Below are 22,274 nucleotides of genomic sequence, written 5' to 3' on the forward strand. Positions count from 1 at the left end.
ATTTTTTTAATGGCTCTTCTGGCAGGGATAACAACATGTGATACACGTGGACCCTCTTCCTGAGACCCTCTTTATACAGCTAGTTTGGATAAACCTATCTTTCCCATAAAATTTTTTCCTGGGGTAGTGTTTTTTTATTTATATCTCTGGTGAGTCATTGCCCCTCTCCTGCACAGGGTGTATATTGTCATTGGCACTTAAAAGTAGAGTGGAATTAGAAGTCCTGGCTTCCACACTACTATATATAAAATAGGTAACCAACAAGGACCTACTGTATAGCACAGGGAACTATACTCAATATTTTGTAATAACCTATAAAGCAAAAGAATCTGAAAAAGAATAAATATATATTCTTTTATGTATTTTATATATATATATATATATATATATATATATATATATATATGAATCACTTCGCTGTACACCTGAAACTAACACAACATTGTAAATCAACTATACCTTAAATTATAAAAAAAAGGAGTCCTGGCTTCTAGCTCTGGCTCAGTCACAGCTTGTATTGTGATTTGAGGCAAATCACTTCATTCTTCTAAGCCTCATTTACCTCATCTGTAAAATAAAAGGGTTGAATTAGATAATTCCCCTGGTTTCATGTGGTGCCAATATTTTATGACTCATGAATCCAAGTGAAAATTAACCTGCTAATAAGATCATTTTTCTTATTTTTATTAGAAAGCATGGCAGTAACTGCATACTTACAATTTACTCAATCATTCATAACATACATAATCATCCATAAAATCTGTAAACACCTTGGATTTGAAACATGATTTTGATAAAAATGTATCCATGTACTCTGTGGTTATCCTGCAGTTTGGTGAATCCTACCCATTTCAGAATTCCAAAGAATTAGCTATTTCCTGATAGCCAATTGGCTGTCAGCATCCTTGGACAGCATCCTTCAAAATCAACCTTTACAGTAGCTGTTTTTACAAGAAAGATGATATTCCAGCAATGATAAAAATACACTACTTTCTCTACCGTGTATTCAACCAGAGTTCAGAATCTGATAACAGTCCTTATCCCGGGTGTTTCAAATACCCCACATTTGTAAACCCGTATGATGTTCACGTTTTCTCTCATGCTGCTGATGAGATTGTACTGATCCTGTTCTGTGTTCTTGGGGGAAAACAGGGAGCTCATAGTTGGTGATTAGTGAGCAAAGACAGACGAGCCGAAGGGCTGCCGCTCAAGCTGTCTCTGTTGCCCCCTCACTGTCTCTTTCTATTATACTTGTGCTCTGAAGGACATTTGCCAGATACACTCCTTGGACCCCTGTTATTTGTGTGTCTTTTCTCACCTTCAACATGATCTGAACTGGTGTTTTCATTTGTTAAAAACAACAAGAACATTCACTGGGAAACTTTTGCTGGAATCATTTCAGGTCATCACAGCTATTTATTCTCTGTCATAAACTGTAATTCTCCATTTCCCTTGCTCCCATGTCAGGGGAGTTGGTGGTTTATGGTGGACAGGCAGTGGAATGTGAGTGAAGAGTGGAAGATTTCAAAGAACTACTGAAAGGCTATGCAGCAGGTTGTAGTACTAACAACAAAACATAAAAAATTCTTGTTCTCCATCATAGTTTGACAGTACAAGAAGAAATGGGCTTACCAAACAGCATAAAGGATTTATAATTTGTGGTTATACCTGAGAAAGCATTTTCTTTGAGGAAAGAAAGCAAATCATGGGATTGGCTTAACAAGGGATTTCCTTTTTATGATTAAAATAGCCTAGGGTCTAATTGGTCTCAGTCTAGGGTTGGTATGCAAGCTAAAGATTTTTTGCAGACTTCTGTTTAATAGGAGCATGAAATACAGGTGTGGTGCTGTCAAAAGGCCTGAATGACTGAGAGAATCCTGAAGTGCAAGACATAGAACTGTAAAAAGATTTAGAAAGAGAATGGGAGCAACAGGAATGCCTTCAAATATTCACATAGGAAGGAGCATACAAATGCAAGGCAACAGCTGAAAGATATATGATCCTAGGTGTTTGAACTCTAGTGTTGACATTATTATAAACTAATTTTGCTAATAGCTAAATAGTGGTAAAATCAGGGTTGTTGGATGGAATATTCCAGGCGTTGATAGATCCCAGAAATCATGATAATTAAATTGGCTCCATTCTCAAGATGCCACTGATCTGACCTTCTTATTGAGAGTGTCACAAAAGTGCCTTCAAAGCAGGGCTCCTTGTTGAGGTACCACAGTGGAAGAAACTAGAGAGGTGGTCAACTCTGAACACAACCATAACACTGAGAGAATGGGTGTCAGCTGCTTCTTAGCTGGGGGAATGTGGTTGAGATCATACGGCTTTTTTTTTTTCCTACAGAAACAATTTTCTAAAGACAGGAAAAGTTTCACATTTTCCCTGGACACAGATTCAACAAGCACTTACTATATCTAGGTGCTTTAACTATCAGGAAGGAATGAGCAGTCTCTCTTCTGAGCTCCAAGGGCATCACTGATGAAGCAGCACTCTCATCAAAAAGCCTTGGAGGCCTCAGTTAGGCACTGAGAGATCTGAGCTAGGAACTCCTAGATTTAAGCTGCACTTTGAATCCCCACCCAAATCTGGAACATGCCCTCAATTTGTAATAATACTACTATAGCTCAGGGGGGTGGGTCACTCTCCTCGGGGCATTAGAATTCATGCTAGTAATTTTCTGAGTGTTTTGTGTGTTTATAGTCAGAGAGGATCAGGAGACTTTACATGTTGGAAAAAATGGCTGAGAGCTACTTTCTGTTGAATGTGGAGCGAGTGGCCATGCTCTTCTTTCTCCATCCTCACTCTCACTCCTCATATTTTTCTTTGAGCTGAGTGGGGAAAGTGACTGGAAGTGTGAGTTCAGTTCCTCAGGCTGAGCATGTGACTTGGGCCTGAGCAGCTTGAACTGTAAATCTCTGAGTGCTACATGGGCTCTGCAGTGGCTTGGGCGTCAGGGTGAGGGCTTGATGGTGGTGTTAGCACAGCTGGTATTCCACTCAGCTTCCCACGTCCATCATTCCTGTCTGGGCTGAAGGAGGGTGGCAAGACAGGAGCACACTACTCTCTGACTGCCATGGGCAACCTGGATGATCAGCTTGCCAGGGAGCCTTTGGGGGCACTCAGAGAAAACCAAGGAGGAATCTTGACAGGTGAAAACATGGGGAAATGATTCTCCAAAGGTTCCCAAGAGCTCAAAGCCTTAGAACTCAAAGTTGGAGTGAAACTGTTTCAGAGGTGTTTCAGGACTGTTCTTGAGTTCTTAGAGGGTGAGTCTCAGGTCAGTGTCAGCTTTTGATGGCGTTATAGCACTAGCTCTGATCTAGGCTGAGACCCCTGAAGCCTGCCTCAGCAACAGCATGGAGCCTTGAGCAAATACAGTTAGGAGTCACTTGCTGTTTCCAGGAAAATGCATGGTAAAATAGAGATCCTCCTGATATTGTCTAAGACAAATGAGGTACAAAGCAATCTACTCTCCTTCCCCCATCTCCAGAGAATATGGAGAGGTGTTAAATTTTCCTTTAGCCCTCTTTGACAAAACAGGCTTCAAAAAAATTTTGTTTTCAGCATACAAAAAATATCCCTCTGACAGTTCAGGTCTGGTCCCAGATTTAGAAGCAGCAACGAAGCATCAGAACTACTGCGGGCTCTTGGCGTATGAACATCATAGCACGAGTGCCTGCATTTGCACACGGAAAGTGGCATTCGGCTATAGCACTTCGATAAGCACGTGAGCCAAGGAAACAATCTCACTCTAGGTACACAGTAAAGAAGTGTAAACCGGGACCTCCAACGTGACTTTTGAGCTCCTTATCATCAATTTCTTCTATTCCAGATGATCAACTGAACTCAGAGGAAAAGAAAAAGAGAAAGCAGCGGAGGAACAGGACAACCTTCAACAGCAGCCAGCTGCAGGCTTTGGAGCGTGTCTTTGAGCGGACACACTACCCGGATGCTTTTGTGCGAGAAGACCTCGCCCGCCGGGTGAACCTCACCGAGGCCAGAGTGCAGGTAACCGGAGTATTCCCCTCCTTAGAGGCACATCTCTGAAGACTGTTGAAAAACACAACTTGTAGGTTTCAGACCAGAGCTGATACCAGAAAGAATTATAAATGGACAACATGAGAACAGAATCAGTTTCTAATTGTGTTTCTTTTGGCAGCAGAGTATTTTTAAAAATTGAAGTGAATGCCTTTCAGTAGGGCAGACAAGGCCTTCCTCCCAGTGTTTCTCACCCTTCCAGATCCGTGTTATAAACATTGTCCACTGGAGCATTTGACTCTGCACCCTCCCTCGTCCACATCCCAGCTTTCGACTTGAGCTGTAGGGTGGCCAGAGAGATGAACTCTCTGTCTTCCATCTCAGTTTTCCTCCCCAGACTTTGGGAATATCCAAATCTTCAGGAAATGTATTATAAATACACACAATTATGGACATGGATGGGAGTCAGAAATGAACACACCAAAGACCTTGCCCTTAGGAACTGCATTAAGAGCACATTCAAATAGATGATGATGTGTTTCTACGAAGTAAAGAAGGGTAAGGGCATGTAAGACAGGGGAAAGAGAAGAGCATGTGTTTCTAATATGAATGCCATGAGACAATCAACTACAAGCCAGACATCTAGAAATAATACCACCTGTGATTAGGAATAATAATGATGATAATCATAACTAACACTAGTTGAGCCCTTACATGCCAACTAGTGTTTGTAGTTACATAAACTAATCTGTCTAATCCTCGCAACAGTTCACTGGGGTGGATAACATTATTCATCTTGCAGATGAGGAAACTGAGACTCAAAGGTTAAAGTAGTTTCCCCAGTGTCACACAGCTAGGAAGTGGCTGAACTAGGATTTGAAGACAGATATGCAGATTCAGAGTTCATGATTTTAAGCACTACAGTGAATTTTAAATAAAAAAGTCTTCTGGCTAAATGCTTTTTCAAGCAGTGCTTTGCTATCTTTGCTGAGAGTCAAGATTTTATTATTTTCCATATTGCCAGTGGTAGGCTGCTCTTCTGATAAAGACGGGTTGTGGGCCAAATCTGTCGTCTTCCCGAATGAGTTATTGTTTGCATATCTGTGTTCAGTCTGGGCTTAAAGGGTTTCTTTCTGCAAATAATAACCCTCTTGATGGGGACTTGAGCTAGACTCGAAGGGTGTGGAGGGTAGGAACTGTATCTAGTACCCTATGCTATGAGAGACATTCGTTGGGTTGAGGGAGAGGGTCCTAGAGGTCCCTTCAGCCTGAAGAGAGTGTGCAAGAGTTTTCCCCATGGGAAACAGGGACTTCACCTAGAATTGTTCCCCAGGAGAAAAAAAAAATGTCATTGACAAAAGGGGAAAGTTGCCTAGGCACTGTGGTGCCCCCGAGGATAGGTGAGGAGAAGGCATACGTGAGGATGCGTGTGTTACTGCGTGGCAGTCTCTCAGGGCTCAGGTGAGAGTGGTCCACAGGCACAAACTCAGTTCTGCTCTCTCCATCCTGCAGTCCAAAGCAGAACTCGGAGGTCTGCCTTCCCACATCCTCTTCCCCCATGCTGCTCACCACAGTTCTCCAAACACGTTCTCTGTTTCTACTCTTAAATCCCTTCCTCTCCTTCAAGACCCCATATGTTTTATACCCCAGGCTTGGCCTGCAGTGGCCTAATAAATAATTTTAGGCCAATAACCCACAATTCCTGAAAGTACCATTTTTGCCATGGCAATCTGAATTTTAAATAAGGAAACCTGGACAGGGCAATGCTGGAAATTTTTTTTTTAAATGTGAAAGAACAATTTTGGGTTGAGAGCTATTTTGGCCCCATCACAACAATGAGCAAATGACTTTCTTATATGCAGAAACTATTTTATCTTCCACCTTTTCCATCCTACTACGTTCTAATGTCTTTTAGAGTTGTGAACATTTCCCACGTGAGCAGGACAGAATTCTCCCTCCGTGACTTCACTCTTCCTCCATGAAGTCTTACCCTTTGCCAGTGTGAACCACTCCCTCTGACTCTGGCCTTCTTTATATTTATGGCTTTTATCGCAACATGACATGTATTATATTGAGTTGTATGTGGGCCAACTTCCCCAACTAGACTGTGAAGGCCTCTTGGATGGAAGCCATATCTTATCATCTTTGCAAAATTCACTTTTTTTCCCTCAAATATTTATCGAGCATCTGTTATTCGCTTGGAACTGGTTTTGGTTTGCTGGGCATAAATAATACACTGGCCTCTCTCCTTAAAGATGTTACAGACTGGGGGCAGAGAAGACAGATGTGCATATCATACTATTATCATAGAGTAAGATGATTCCTACACTAAAGGAATGTTCAAGAATTAGTGATAGACCAGAGGAGGGAATGATTAAATCTGCCTGGGGAAAAAGAGAATACGTGAACATTAAGCAGCCATTCTGAGCCAAGTTTCACAACAACCTGTGAGTAGGTATAATTATCTTCATTTGACTGGGGGACAAGGGATCAGAGAAATTAAATAACTATCCAAGGACAAACCTTTAAAGTCATGGAGCCAGTGTTTTTATCCAACTCTGTTAGACTTTAAAGTTATGTTCTTTCCACTACAACATTTCACAAAGAAGGTGATAGTAAAGTTAAATCTTAAAAAACATGTCTTTGGCACGTGGACCAAAGGGAAGAATATCGCAGGCAGAGAGAACATTCAGTGTGAATACACGTAGGTGGGAAAATAACCAAATATATTTGGGAGTCTTAAGCCCAGGTAGGATTGGAAATGATGAAGGGCCAGTGCATGAGATTCAAGTGATACAGGATGTGGCTGACTTGGTGGACAATGAGCTAATTCTCGAACAGTCTTTGTTCTAATGGTAAGACATTTTGATTTTAATCTGTGGGTGATGGAGAGTCAGAGGATGATATAAAGCTAAAGCGAAGCCCTAATACAATTATATTCGCATCTAAAATGATAACTAATAGCAATATGAAGGACACATTAGAAACAAAAGACGTGAAGCCAGAAAAGATTCTGCCTCTACTGATTTGCACCCCGGTCTTCCATGGTGCACCAATCAGGTGGTATTTTATGTGAATGTTACCAACTAGAACTGTGAAATTGTCCCACTCCGCACCATAGGATTTCTTTCTCACACACCTTGTCATGCGTTTCCATAATTGCACTTAAAATTCTTGTAATTTTTCAAGTTTACATGTCTATCTTCTTTTAATAGATTGTGAGCTGCTTATGAGCAGAGAATAAGTCTCACCTCTCCATTCCCGGTATTTAGGCCAGGGTCTAGAACGCAATCGCCATAAAGACTTCTTGAATGAGTAAATGAATGAATAAAATACCACGGCAGTCTGGAAGAGTTGTAGTATCATGAGTCAGATGTTCTTAAGCTCAAAAACTCGGCCATTTATTACTTGTGAGAACTTTAACAGATTACTTAATCTCATTGAAATGGTTTCCTCAACTCTGAAATAGAAATAATAATACCTAATTGTGGAATTGTCATAATAACTAGAAATAATGTAGGTAATGTGCTTATATAAGTTCCTAGCCCTAATAGCACTTAATAAATGGTAGGTTTATCATTAGCTGTAGTCGATGATATCAGTACTGCCCATTTCCTTGGAACCCTACAATTAAATATACTCCAGCCAACTTCCAATTTTCAGTATCTGCATTTCTGTTTCACAAGTTTCTTTCTAGAACTTCGGGAGACATGCCAGAAGTGTTGGAACATTTATAATCAATGACTGACAGGAGCCAGTGTACCAATCCACAATTCTCTCACCCCTCCGGTGGGAGGTGTGTGCCCTGCATCAGTCCTTAGAGCCCCTTAAGGACTGAGCTCCCACAGAGGAAGCTGGTTCAGTAGCACAGTTAGAGGTTGCTTTTCTTCTGTTACTTCCTCCCTCTCTTACACCTTGCACCTCCCAGATAAACTATTTGCTTCTTAAATCCTGTCGCAGGGTCTACTTTTGGGAAGATGGAGAATTTTCTTTACATATCCAATAAGTATTATGAAAGCAGTTGAAGTTTTTGCCTTTTGAAGAATTTTGAAAAAACTTTTAAAATGCCATTGTATCTGTGCAGAAGTCTAACGAGATTTTTCTTTTTTTATTACAATTACAACAAGGATTATAATCCATATTTTGCTGTCACATGGGTTAGTCATGGATCCCATCTCTGGTGGCTTGATTATTGGAAGTACCTCATGGTCCTGTTCTAATAGGCTTTGTCCTTAATAGCCCTGGAACATGGCCCACCAGGGAAGGATTATGGCATGTTTTCTGTTGTTCTGGGAAGAATTCTATACTTAGCCTATATCTTCCTTGGGAAGGTATTGCATGATAAAAATCAACCAGGACTTTATTCATGGAACCTCTTCTTTGTTTTTTCTCTCCCTCCTCATGCTCTTCTCTCCTCCTGACAATCTTCCAGGTGTGGTTTCAGAACCGAAGAGCCAAATTCCGCAGGAATGAGAGAGCCATGCTGGCCAATAAAAACGCTTCCCTCCTCAAATCCTACTCAGGAGATGTGACTGCTGTGGAGCAGCCCATCGTACCTCGTCCTGCCCCAAGACCCACTGATTATCTCTCCTGGGGGACGGCCTCTCCGTACAGGTGAATGACTGGCCCACTCTCCCTTGCTCCGCTTCCACATGTTTCTCAGCGGTTGGTCACGTTTAAAGCTGCTTGTGCAGCTGGCTGACATTTCTTACTGGGTTAACCTCTTCAGAGACATTCAACTTGCTGACATCCCCAGATTTTCACAGGAGATTACTAGTTGCCCCAGGAGCAGGGTTTGGGGCAGAAGAGAGAGGGGCAGGCCATCAGCAATCTCCTCTTGGACTCAGGAACTCTTGCAAAGGTTTCAAAGATGGGGAAGAATCTCAAAGAAAAAGATCATTAAGCTATGCCCAGAGTCCCTCTTGTAATCATTCTGGAACAAAACTTCACTCCATGTCCAAATCTGATAGATTGGTTTGATTATACACAAGTAGGAATTTAACATGTAAGGCTCTTAAGTGTAGGACCAAAGGCAAACTTCACAATAAAACTGATTTTGAATGAAAAGAAAAGAAGTAAGGAAGGGAAAAAAGGAGGAGACAGACAGACAGACAGAGAGAGAGAGAAGGGGAAAAAACCCAAGATCATTCAGATAACTTTCATGGCCATAGTTCTTTGTTAGTAGGTGGGGATGTCTTATGATCCAAGATGCCTTCCTAATCTATTGCTAATTCTTGTCTACTTATCTGAAGTTCTTTGAGGGGTTAGTTTGTGTGTGTGGTTTTTTTTTAATATATAAAAACAATGTATAATTTACACTAAATTTTTATATTTAAAAGGTGAAAAATTTTAAGGAAGCAAATAACAGAGTATTATTTCAGTGGCTTGGAAAGGCTTTAAACCTCCATTTATTATGCTGTCCAGAAAATACAGATTAATGCCAGAGGGAAGCTGAGACACATGTGCCTAATGCATTGTCATCAGTCTAAAGTGTCTTTATTTGAACCTAAACCTGAGTATTCTTAGAAACCAGATCAAGGCTATGTGTTCTCTGGCTGATTGCAGTGGAGGAGGAAGTATTTACAAATTCATTTATTATGCTTCTGTTTACCTTTTTATTGCTAAGTTTAATTAAAAGTTTAAAGAGAGGTTTTAAACTAATTATAAGATTATCTCCCAGTTGATGCTGAGCTACTGATGTGAAATGCAACATTAGTGAAATGCAAATACTTTCAAAAGTTGATCACTCTAATCAAAGCAAAAAACCTCATCTAAATATTCTCTCTGTTCCAAATAACTTCCTTGAAAGAAACACCATAAATGGATTTGAAAATTTCTTTTAAATTCCCCATTGTAAAATTAGCCTGAATTGCTTTGGTCTTAGTACATGGAGACTCTGTGCATAGGAAACTGGAAATTTCTATTGCTCTCAGACATAGTATACTTTGCTGATTTCAAAAGATTAGTCATATCTGTGTGTCCTATTTAAAATTTAGACTCCTCTCCCATAGGATTTACTAAAAACATATTTTGAAGACCATCGTGAAATCATATATTCTTTAATATTTTAAATAAGTGGAAGACTGCTTTGTTTTTCAGATAAATATTGATAGTTCATAGACTCATTAAATGGCTTGGGAAATGGATGTGGATCAGAGCTTGATGTTTCAAGGTCTCTGGTTTGAATTTGGTCACAACCAGGAAGTTCAGCTCCTTTTTCTTCCTGGATCCTAGTGAGGAAGTTTTCATACCAGCTGTAATAACCCAGATGGCTGTCACGTGGTCCTTACCAGTGAGAGGTGGAGGGCAGTACACTGCATGAGCAGGGATGAAATCTTCCCTGAATTAATGGCTAGATTACCTGGACCTCAGCAGAAGTTCAAATCCTGTGCCTGCATTATACATACTATGTATATGGGCATCTAATTGAAATTATTATGCAATTTATGTGTGCTATTTGGGGAAGTGTTCTATTTTACTTTGAATGATTATGTAGAAATACTAGATACACTTTTAAAAACACTCATAATTCTACCATCTTGAGATAATTAGTGTTTATTTTTGCAATTAGAGTTCAGTATTTCATATAGTATAGACTTAGTATAAATACTATTTTGTATTCTGCTCCTTTCACTTAAAAATCATATAACCTAGTACTTCTTACTCAATTCATGGTATACTTTTATATCATTTCTCTCTTAGCCACAGAGTTTGTAAAAAATAATTAAAAATTTCATAGAATCTGATTGTTCATATTCTGTATGAAGAATAAATTAATCTCCAGATTTAAGTAGAAAAATGATGGTTTAAGCAGTAATTTAATCAATAGTAATGTTTTTTGACCCAATGTTGACTGAAGCGTTTACATTTTGATTAATTTCTAAAAGTGGCACAAAGCTATTTTGTTTCTTAGAGATTTTTCTGCTATGTTTAGAACCAAAATATATTATGATTTCACATTTTGAAGCTTGGTAGGAAATATAAGTCTTGTTAAGGAAATATAAAAGAAAACCAAGTGATGAAAAGCAAAGGAAATGATAGACCTTTTGTGTTATGGAAAATTAACTTGCTATTTCTGTTGGTACTATTATGTCAAATTAGTTATCTCACATGTGACATTCATTAAAAGGCATTTCTCTTGGTTAATCTTTGGATGCTCCTGTGTGGCAGCTCTGTCCTTGATCTGGTTCCAAAGAACAGACCCAACACTTGCCCAAGTTTAAGACTTCAGCAAGCAGAATTAGAGCCAGGGCTCATGATCCCTGTTTCTGTCCAAAGTATTAGGCCACATAACCATATTTTCATTCAAATTAAATCTTACACGATATTGAAAATAGTAAATAGTATAAGACTAGGAAACTACGTAAACATGCCTGTTTGATTCAGGGTTTGTCTCAGATCTGTGAAGCATGCCTGCAACTGAGGTCCGCATTCTGGGGTGTGCGGGTAACCCCTGGGATGAGTGAGGCAGCTTGGTCATGCAACCCAGGGACAGTGGAGCAGACAGTTTTGCCAGAGAGGACAGTTTGCTCACTTCCACAGCAAACTGTGGAAGAAGACAGGAGGAAACCAAGACTCAAAGCAGATAGCGTGCATATGGTCAGAATTATGGGATGGGCAACAGCCAACATACTTTTTTCTGGGTGTCTTTTATATCTAGAGTGGTGGCTGTATAATTTATCATCCAAACAGGGACACTTCTGAAGTAAAAGGGGAGTGCTATTAATAATGACACTAGGACAACAGGCATAAACTGGGATTGTCCCTGGCAAACTGAGACTTATAGGTCACTCTGTTTATAGCATGTCATGACCTCCTTCATTCCCTCGAGGGTGTTAGAGGTGATGATATCAGGTAGGCAACTGAGTCACCAGAAGGAACAAAGCATTCCTTAACAGGACACTACTGTCCTGGCAGGTGTCTTCTTTATCTACCCCTAGACAGTTGAAAGAAGCTTGTCTTTGGCACACATGCTCACTGCTTAGCTAAGAACTGTTTCCTTATGCAAATGAAAGCACACACAAGCACTAGAGTTATTTAAGACTCATTACCTTGTACTGCTCTGCCTCTCAGGTAGCAGTGATTTACCAAGTCCTGGACTTTTGACTGTTGGTTTAGATGAAGTAGTCAAGAAACCTTTCTTCAGAGACATCCCTTCCTATGAAAGATAGATAAAGAATGGCCTAGCTCTGCAGTGTTGGTCTGGAGTGCCATTTCCAGAGGGAGGGCTGGGCTTCAAAGAAAACTAATGACAAGTGAAAGAGAGGCCAGCGATCCTTATCCACAATTTCCCTCCCCCCACCTTCTCCTCCTCCTCCCCTCATTTGATCGTGGTCACGGTGCTGCCTGACATCTGCTGAACGCATTTGGCTCATTTCTCCCTTTCACACTTTCAAAAATAGATCCTCGTCCCTCCCAAGATGTTGTTTACACGAGGGGCTTCATAACGGATTCTAACGGAAGACACTGAAAAGGTAACTTGTCAGAGGGGGAAGAGGGCGGCTGCTGGGGGTAGGGTTTCAATGGGAATTAAGTATATTCAAGAAAGTGGGGCTTAACAGTCCTAGAAATGAAAGCAGTGAGGTCCTCAAGTGGGGAACACCATTGGAAACCAAAACTGCAAGAAAATACGTCCATAGAGTTAGGAGTAGTCTGATAGCCTAGAGCAGGGCTCTGCAAAGATTACTGGGCGTATGAATCACCTGGAATCATGGTACGATGCAGAATGAGATTCAGTAAGTCTGGGGCAGGACCTGGGAAATGTACCTCTAACATGCTCCCATGTGATGCCCATGCTGTTGACACTTGGTACATACCTTGAATAGTGAGGTTTTAGAGGAGATGGGACAGAGGTCAGAAGAACTATGTTCTTGTCCTGGCTCTTGCTGTCCTTCAGGCCAGTTGGGTCCTGAATCTCTTATGTAACCTTGTATCTAAGCTTGAGCTAGTAGTAGTTTCCCTATTATAGATCACACACGGGCGTTTGGAACCTACGGTTAAGCAATGTGCATTTCAAAGAGAGAAACAAAAATCATTAAGACAACAGAAAGATGCAAGTCTTCATATATAAAACATTTCTAGAAAGAAATGTTTAAAATGGTGGAAGCATCACTGAACATGCAGTGCAAACTGAAGGCTTAGTAATGAAATATGGCCCAAATGTGTCCACTTTAAGAGCTAAATGTACATTTAAAAAAATCAACTTCTGAGTTTTAAAAACAGAAGTTGGAAATGATTATTTAAATCACAAAAAAGATCACTTCCAAAAGGATTTATCAGGTCTCTCTTTAAAAGTAAAATTTCCCTAGGAAAACTCATATTGAATTTTCTTAGATGAAGCAAGTATACCCCTGCTGTTCTTGCATTGACAAAAGAACAAACCAAAGAGATGATCTCCAACCTCTACACGTCACAGAGTCATGAAAACCTCAAGCTCTACAGCCTTTCAAAAAATCCCAAGCTGGGAAGCCTTAGGATCTCAGGAGGACACACAGACTTCTTGGGCTGACAGATCTGTCTTTGGGGTGAAATTTTCCATAGCTTGTCATCATTTGTCCCAAAGGGCCAAATAGAAAACAAAGTTAGAGTTGAAAACTGAGTCAGGTAGTATTTTTCCCCCAGCTCTCCTCAATTGTTTAGTGATTTGTGGGATTTACACTCTGGGTGATTAGAAAGCAGAGGGGGAGACGGTCATAAGTTTCCTGGCTTTAAAAGCATACCATGTATAGTATTTTCCATACTTCCTTGGTGTTTGGCAGTCATTTTAACACACTATCCCTCACGACAACCTCTCAAGGTTAGGTTGAAATTATCAAAAATGATTTGTCCCCAGTGAAAACAGAACTCTAACCCTGCTGGTGGTTAGCATTCTGCTGTCTGTGGCTGGGCTCCATCTGTTAGGAATCTCCAAATAAGGAGAGGGAAAAATTTCAAGCTTACTTAAATGTGTCAGCTCTGTGCAAGTCCCAGAGCAGATTTGCTGAATCAACAGATAGGATACAAGTATTTCTTTTTCATCTCTAATTCCTCAATGCCCTGTACACAGCAATGTCGTTTCTTGGTCACAGACACACAGAATTTTACATTCTTCAAAACTAAATAGAAATATTGCTTTGGCCAAACCCTATAAGCCCAGTCTTAGTACTCATCTCATGTCTGCATCCTGTTAGAGGAATAGGCAGAAGGCAAGACCAATGGACAGGCTCTCTACTTGTTGGAAAGCAGGCTCTTGGCGTTATCATGTGCTTAATAAATTTTACCTAGTTTCAACCTCATCTTTTTAGCCCAGGAAGCTTAATCCTGTTTAGGAAGGAGAGGTCATTTTACATGGTGCGAATGGCCCCATTAATTTGGTTGAAAACAGCTTATTAACCTCATTGGTTTCTGTCTTGTGAGAAAACATTTCAGGGTTCTCGTTCTTTTCCTAACACAGAGCTTTAGAAGTTTTGGTGACATGGAAAACAGGTGGTCATGAACAATCTTTCAGATTGACAGCCACTCAAGGCTCTCTTGCATCTGTTGTCACTTTTGGAAGTGGGTCCTCTCCATCATACTTCTAATGTCTTTTTAAAGCATGACTAAGCTGCTCTTGGATTAATTTGGTCTTTTCTGACCTGTAACATGTCTTGCTTATTACTGGTATGTCAAAGGACTGGTCCCTATTTGCCTAAATGGTAGTTTTAGTTTAAGTTGAGAAACTAGATTCATGTCAAACTACTGGAGGGAAAACATACTCATTTTCTTTAGTGTGTGCACACAATATCACTTTAGCCTCTACCTATAAAGTTATGTACTCTAAATGTTTGTTTAGAGGCTGTGAATTAAGATGGTCTCTGTTCTTTTATCCTATTTCTTATGGCTGTGCGATGCTGAAATAAGTTAGACCGATTTTTGAAAGTTTATAGCTTTCCTAAACGTTTATAGAGTGAAAATCTTATCACTTATCAAGTGTATAGGATATTGCAAAACTCATTCATTAATATCAACTGCTTTTTTATTCTCACATCCCTCTAACTTAAGAGCTACATATAAGTCATTGTCATGGTCTCACTAACACAGTGGTGTCCTTAGAACACCACCACAGTACAATTAGACAAGGGTGCTGTTCTCAACTCTGCAAACACAGGTGGCTATTTAAGGAAAAATGTCTCAGTGAAAATCCAATCTCCTGTGTAAAATATAACTCTAATTTCATTAATTTGGTTTTGAGATGGGAAGTGGATCAACATTCATCTCATCTGGGTTATTAACATCTGGCCTGCGTTAGAGAATCTCAGTATTTCCAAGATATGTATTACCATACTAAGTCTTCAGACTAGAAAACCAGATGATACTAGCAAATTATGAAGTAACTGCAGCAAAATGGTTATATAATAGATAAAACTGAAATCGCAAATACAGTAGACATTTCTAGAAAACAGTAACAGCATCTTCAGTAAACTAATTCTCCATGGTTCTAATTCCCTTTGTCTGCTAAGGAAAGTGGCCACACCTTTGATCATCACAAAAAGAGAGAATCTCTATTAAATAGGACTTTGCTTGTCCAGAATCTCAAAGGATGGAAAACATATCCCCCAAGAAATTGGGCCAAATGCGTAAAAGCACAATACTCCATGACAATCTACAGTTTGCCATCAGAGAATTTTTTTTTTTCTGCTCTCTCATGAAGTTTTAGCCTCCTGTTTTCAGAAGCCATTTAATTTTATTCTCAGTACTTAAATAATACAGATAACTCAAAATCTCAGCTTCTCTCCTATGCATTTAAAATTGTACTATGTACCATCTTTAGGACTTAATTCTCTCACAGAAATCTGGCTGAGAAAGGCTGATTTGATGTCATAATCTATAACTTAGGTACATTTCCCAAATCCAATTATCTTTTTCTTAGCTACTTAGATCTTTTATTTCTTTGAAATCTTAGATTTCAGTATATCCTAGAAATTTCTTGAGTATGGGATTTATGGATTTGCATTTATTTCTGGTAGGGTCTTGAATGGAAGCATGTAATTCATACAGAACTTAAATGATAATATGTATATGGGTTTTGAAAATAAATGAGACTTCTTGGTATATTGTAACAAAGAAAAAAACTTGTCCCATTTTAACAGGTTGTTCTGATTATTTATCTCACTCCTAATTGAAACCTACATGAATTGGGACTCCTTCTATCTTTGTCTTTTGGTAGACAGTAGTAGAAGTAATAGTCTATTCTATAAGTCTAACCTGCAGCAAAATTTTTTCACTTTTTACTGTTAAAAGCTATTTATGGTGGATTAAGAATATGCAATCATCAGTCTTGCTTTTGTCATGTCCCTTTTGATTTTGCACATTCGATTAAGATAGCAAAATTAACGGGAAGGACTGGTTCCTTAAAATAAAAGCATGTTGGTAAAATATTTTTAGAAATCGTCACTCACAGCAGGATGACAGAGATCACTGATACTGAGCAGGAATCTGTTTAATCATACAATATCTAGATATTTGTCAGTTACTTATCTATTCATTAAATACTTTCTTGAATGCCAAATATGTGCTAGACATGGTGCTAGTTCTACCTGGGGACACAGTGGTGAACAAGGCAGATGTGGTATCTCATCTATGGGGCTTATAGTATGAGGAATTAAAATAAGTCCTAAAAGGAAAAGTACAGGGTGCTATAGATAAATCTAACTTTGTGTAGACAGTTAAGATCATGCACCCAGAAATGAGTAAGAGTGAAACACACAACAATGAAATAGAAGAGTGTAGGGTTATTTTGGAACCCTTCTGAGTCTTCTGCCTGCCATAGGACACAACCATAGACACTCACACTCACACACATACCAGTGTTATAAGGGTCTTAAATTAAGGATTACATTTCTGGGAAGACCTAATTATACTTTTTAACCCAATTTTCCTGGGTTAATTGCTAGTAACTGAGCTGAAATAGGCTATTGTGAGTCTTGACTATTAAGTTTTGACTGTAAATCTTGACTATGTGGTGTCCCAAATAAGTATTAATGATACAGTCTCTCTATTTGTAGAGTAGCTTTAGTTTTTTCTTTCTGGTCTGTCACTTGATCCCCAGAACCACAAACTCCTGTGCGGCTGACAAAATTGCACAGGAATGCAGGCACCAGAAGAGCACATGTCATTCCATTTGTAAGTCTATCTCATTCCAGCCCTCAGCTGAAAGGTATTTTGCTAATCTTAGAAACAACTAGGAACATTTTCATTGAATTTAAATGAGTTCCCTTATAGCTGTTTAGTATCAAGTAATGGATAATTTGCATCCAAGTCTAAGAAACCTTTACTTTTCCTTTAAAAGAAATTCATGGATACAATTAATAGAAAACCACCAATTACAAATTTCTGCCCAGCGGTATTCCTAGGTCTTAATTACAGTCTCTGACAATGAAAAACAACTTAGGGTTTTTCTCAGTAATAAGAACAGTCAGAAACAGTTACCTCTGAGGTCAGGAATACTGAAACTGGAGCATTTGCTAGTTTATCTAAGAGATTTAAACATTTCCAAAATAACTGACCCAAAAGACAGTGTAAGCTGCTCAAGTACTTTTGAGTAAGTTATAAAATAAAGGCCAATTGGAATGGAAACCTCTTGATTTGGCAGTGCTTGGTACTATCAACCAGTGGATCAACAAAGGCAGAGAAGTCATCTTAGATTATTTAACTGGTTCTCCAAGTATGCTATTTAATATGGTATTCAGTGATTATCTAAAATATGTTAGGATTACTGTCAGCTACCTAGAATGAGGAATGAAAAATGCCCCTTAGTTTCTTTGCAAATGCCTCCTTCTCTTCCTCCTCACTCCCACAAGCTGGTGATGTAGGCAGGACAAGATTAAACACTGTTTTAACTGGTCAACTGATGAAACACCTGTTATCCACCATAAGCAGCTTTCTTCTCTCACCCCAGAAATAAATCATTACTCACTGTATCCAACACAGAAAATACTTTTCCCCTCATCTTGTTCCATGCTCCACTGTTTTTCCCTGCCCTTCAAAACACTGCCACCCTTTTCCAAGGGCCTTAGACTAATGGAATCTGGGGCTGTAAGGGACCTCAGAGGTCATGTAGTCCAACCCACCTGCCCCTACCTGCCCCCATCCTGAGACTTGTACCCATCTGGGGCAGACTTGCAGCTTTATGAAACTAATGCCTGTTATTCTCCCTGCTCTCTCCTTTGTCCCTACAGCGCCATGGCTACTTATTCTGCCACATGTGCCAACAATAGCCCTGCACAGGGCATCAACATGGCCAACAGCATTGCCAACCTGAGACTGAAGGCCAAGGAATATAGTTTACAGAGGAACCAGGTGCCAACAGTCAACTGAGGAAAAAAATAATTAAACAGGCCTAAGAAGAAATCAAAAACCATAAGACACCTATCCTGCTCTGTCATTTCTACATCTGCTGGAAAAAAATAAAACAAACAAACAAACAAACACAGAACTAAACTATTGGGACCATGGCAGAGAAAAGCAGGAGAGGAGCAAAATGAAAATTAGTTAACAAATGTTCCTCCTCCCTCTGGGATACCACCACCACCACTTGTTTCTGTGTGTGTTAATTTTGTTTTTCCTTCTATTCATATGCTTTGCTTGATATACTCTGAGCTTCTTCAGTTAAGTTCAGCCCACCCACCCCCATGATTGTATGGGTTTTAAAAGAATCTACAGCAGCCAAAGAAACCATATATGTATATATATTCAGAATAATTGCCTATAGTCTCCTCATTGACCTGTTTGAACCTCAGTGTCTTACACTATCCTTCTTCCTAGTTCTCTGTACAGAAGCTCTAGGAACTTCTGAAAAGCCAAAGTCTTTCTAAAGAATCTGTGCCAGACATAATTCCCTTTCTCATTGTCTCCATCTCTGTTGGTCATGGTAAGCTTGTTCCATCAGCTACTGGAAAGAAAAAGCAATTGTATACAACATCTGGTCACTGGCCTGTCTGATCCAGTGTGATTGGCTATGTCTGGCTAATTCTAAGTTCTAGATCTAAGCTCTAGATTTAAGCTCTAAACTATAGAGGATAATATTACCATCACTACCACCCCTCACCCCATCCAATCAATCAGCCATCCTAAGTTAAAGATATTTGTTTTTTCTTGAATGATTTGCTGTCATAGGCTATTTGATAGAAGACATATTTTTCACTTGAGAGAGGGAGAGACATTTCTCTAGGAAAACAAAGACTAAGTTGTGAAAGGCATGGCCTATATCTCTTTGGTGCCTTAAGGGTAGTCAGATGCACACTTATATATATACTGTATATATTTATATATTATATATATATAAAATATTCTTGCAAGCTTGAGTTTGCAGTTTCTCAAACACTACAAAGAGCAAATTTCACACCATCACCAGTGTCTTTATTTCTACAGTGATAAGACTTTTTATTAGGGATCTCATTTCCTTTCTTTCTCTACACAAAATTCTCATTACGGCCACAGAGCAATTGATAGGGCAGCTGTTTGAAAACAAGTCTAATTTTCACATTAGGGTTTTAAATAAATTAGAAACTATTTGAGGCTATGAAAATGTCCTTGAGTTTGGCACCTGAACTCTGGTGGAATGCTGATACATTCTGATCTATCACGGGAATTACACTTAGAAGAGGGAAAGCCGTTTCGTCATCTGTCCTTTTTCCACTCAACAGAAATCTGAAACATACGTCTTTAAGTGGAATACTTAAAGGTTTATCTAAATTCTAAAAATTTAAAAGTCAATTGTGGGCTATTTTTATCTTCTAATATATTGAAATAAAGTTTTGTGTCTAGGGCTGGGAGCCAGGACTGACCTTTTCTTTGTCTCTTTGTTTCCACCCGTGCTTTTGTAATTTGTCAGGTAAACTTGACCAAACCATGTTACCATGCTGTGCCTTGGTTTACTTTTTTTGTAAAATGGGTTTAACAATACCTACCTCACAGGGGTGTTGTGAGGCTCTCATCATTTGCTTCTTCATTCTTTCCTGTATTCTCTGTATGTCCAGCGCTTTGTAGCCATGGGAGGAAAGGGAATATAAAAGTATACCATGTTAATAGAAGGCTGCTGTACCCAGAAGCCTTGTTTTCTAGCAAGAAAATGCTACCTTGCTGTAAATACTTATAACCTTGTATTTGGAAAGGAGAAATAGGCTTATATTTGCAGACCTCTCAAAAAATCACATCATTTGACCAAAGAATAATTTAAGACACACAGAACAGACATATCTTTGACTTATGTTTTCATCCTGACCAACTTGGATTTCTAATAATTTTTATCAGTAATTTGAAAAGGTTTAGATTGATTTTGGTCAAATATGCCAACTCTGAGTGACAGGCAAGGATTTGGGATTTAAGATGCACTTTCAGTACAGATTTGTTATTTTCCCTGGCATATCAGATTAAGCTAATGGTGGTATTTTTTCAGTCAAACAGCCACCAATCTGAAAATGTATTTCCTATGTTGATTTTGAACTTCTTTTATTAAGAAAGAAGCCCATCTTAATGCATTTTGCTTTCATCAGCTGATTCCCTCTTCTTTTAACATACTATTAAAACATTTCTTACTGAATGGTTTATGTAGGCTGGTTGAACAACACACATTACTTGCTTCCTAAAGTATTCTTCAACTAATTCTTTTGTCCCACTAGTTGCTGCAGATTATCAAGTTTCAAAGGAACAGTGTATCCTAACAGATTAAAACATTCTTTGTGAAATGAGTGCAGTCCAAGAAATTGGTGAACTTTTGGAGTTTGGGGAGAACAGCTAAAAGAGGATTTGGGTTATATAGTGCAGGGAAGAGATAACATAGGTGAAAAGATTTTGCTAAAAAGGGGGAAATCTTAGAAGAGGGAGTAAAGAGATAGAGGATCATGTAAAACAAGGTCATTTGAAACTTGCATCCTGATATTCATTTCCAGTGGTGAAGAGAAAAGCCTGAACCCATAACCCCAGTGCTGGATGAAATTAGGCAATTTTACCCAACACCTGGGCAAGTGCTGTCCAGGAATATCATAGAGTAACCAATGCCATCAGCCACAGGAGCTTTTATTGCTAGTGAATCAATACCACAGACATCTATTATGTAAGCATCTGATGGAGAAATGTACACAGGGTACAAGCACTCAATTTTGTTCATTCATTATTGATTTAAAAAATAGAAGTTTGATATGTGATTTGGAGAAGTAGCCTTCCGGCTCCTAAACCAGGTGTCAACAGAGGGCCTCAGGGACACAAAATTCAAAGGCATATCCCTATTCCTTATCATCTATACCCAGATAACAGATGAATACATACAAACTATCTGTCTGTGTCCCCAGTCCCCCCACCCACACACACAAACAAGGCGCTGATTTGTAGGGTACTTGGCAGGTTAAATCAAGCAGGAAGAAGTGACCGGATAAAAAAGGGAATGACATTTAGGGTATAAAGATCTCATAAGAAATGTAATATGTAAATTATATCTTGCTTTATGATGTAAAATATACATTGTTTGCGCTAGAATAGAAATGATTCCTTTTCAATAAAAAGAAAGAAGGATACTACTATGCTGAGTCTGCTGGTTCTTTTCTCTTTGACCTTCAAAAACACATCTGCTAAGATCTAAGATTGCACTCAGAAAAGAGTGAAGGTAAGAGGGATTTACGAACAAGAGAACTTTTATCAGAGTGTAATAATATTTTCTAAAAAAGGGAAATAATCTATTCTCACAAACAAAGACAAATGGGAGAAAGGGGACTTTTTTAGTATAATGGATAAGTGTAAAGTGGATCTTTTAGGAGAGTTTTGCTATTTTTCATCCACATCTTTAATATCCACAATAACAGGTATCATTAGACAAAACAGGTTTTATATAAAGCACAGCCTTTTCTTTTAGAAAAAAGAAGTAACATAGTAAAATTTCTTAAGCACCTATTGGAGGCGTGATAGAAAAACTAAATAGGAGTCGAGTTTTTTCATACAAATTAAAATCTGATTTAAAAGGCAACTACAGCATGAACAAATTTATGCAGTAGTTCAAGACAATAAATTAATGTGTCAAAGAAATAGAGCAGATGGGAGTACAGAAGAGGAAGCAAGAAAACACTGCAAACTGGAATGGGAGAGGGTTTCACGGAGGAACTGGGACTTGAGTTTCATCAGCAAGGATTTGGGCAGGAGAAGGGAAAGTGATGGCTTTCAGGTAGGGGGAGTGGTATGCATAAGAAAGGATGAAGGCAGGGATACGGGAATGAGGAATGTGTTCCAGGAGCACGGCAAGATGGGCCTAGATGGGATGGAGAGTTTATTTTCAAGTGGAGTAG

General features: G+C 39.1%; 1 protein-coding gene across 2 annotated transcripts in view; it reads left to right on the forward strand.

Moving 5' to 3' along the window:
* The window catches only part of PRRX1 (paired related homeobox 1), a 74,335-nt gene extending 52,820 nt beyond the window's left edge, over nucleotides 1-21,515 (forward strand). Inside the window, exons 2-5 of one of the 2 annotated variants that reach the window (XM_081225700.1) lie at nucleotides 3,839-4,014; nucleotides 8,417-8,598; nucleotides 12,387-12,458; nucleotides 18,180-18,281. In XM_081225700.1, coding sequence (XP_081081826.1) covers nucleotides 3,839-4,014; nucleotides 8,417-8,598; nucleotides 12,387-12,441 — 413 coding nt within the window. In that variant the 3' untranslated portion in view covers nucleotides 12,442-12,458; nucleotides 18,180-18,281. Of the gene's footprint in view, nucleotides 1-3,838; nucleotides 4,015-8,416; nucleotides 8,599-12,386; nucleotides 12,459-18,179 lie in introns of both variants that reach the window. The other variant, XM_081225699.1, reaches the window with a different exon arrangement.
* The last annotated feature ends 759 nt before the right edge of the window (nucleotides 21,516-22,274 follow it).

The sequence above is a fragment of the Mesoplodon bidens genome (genome assembly GCF_964165515.1).
Source record: "Mesoplodon bidens genome assembly, chromosome: 2".
Taxonomy (NCBI): Eukaryota; Metazoa; Chordata; class Mammalia; order Artiodactyla; family Ziphiidae; genus Mesoplodon; species Mesoplodon bidens.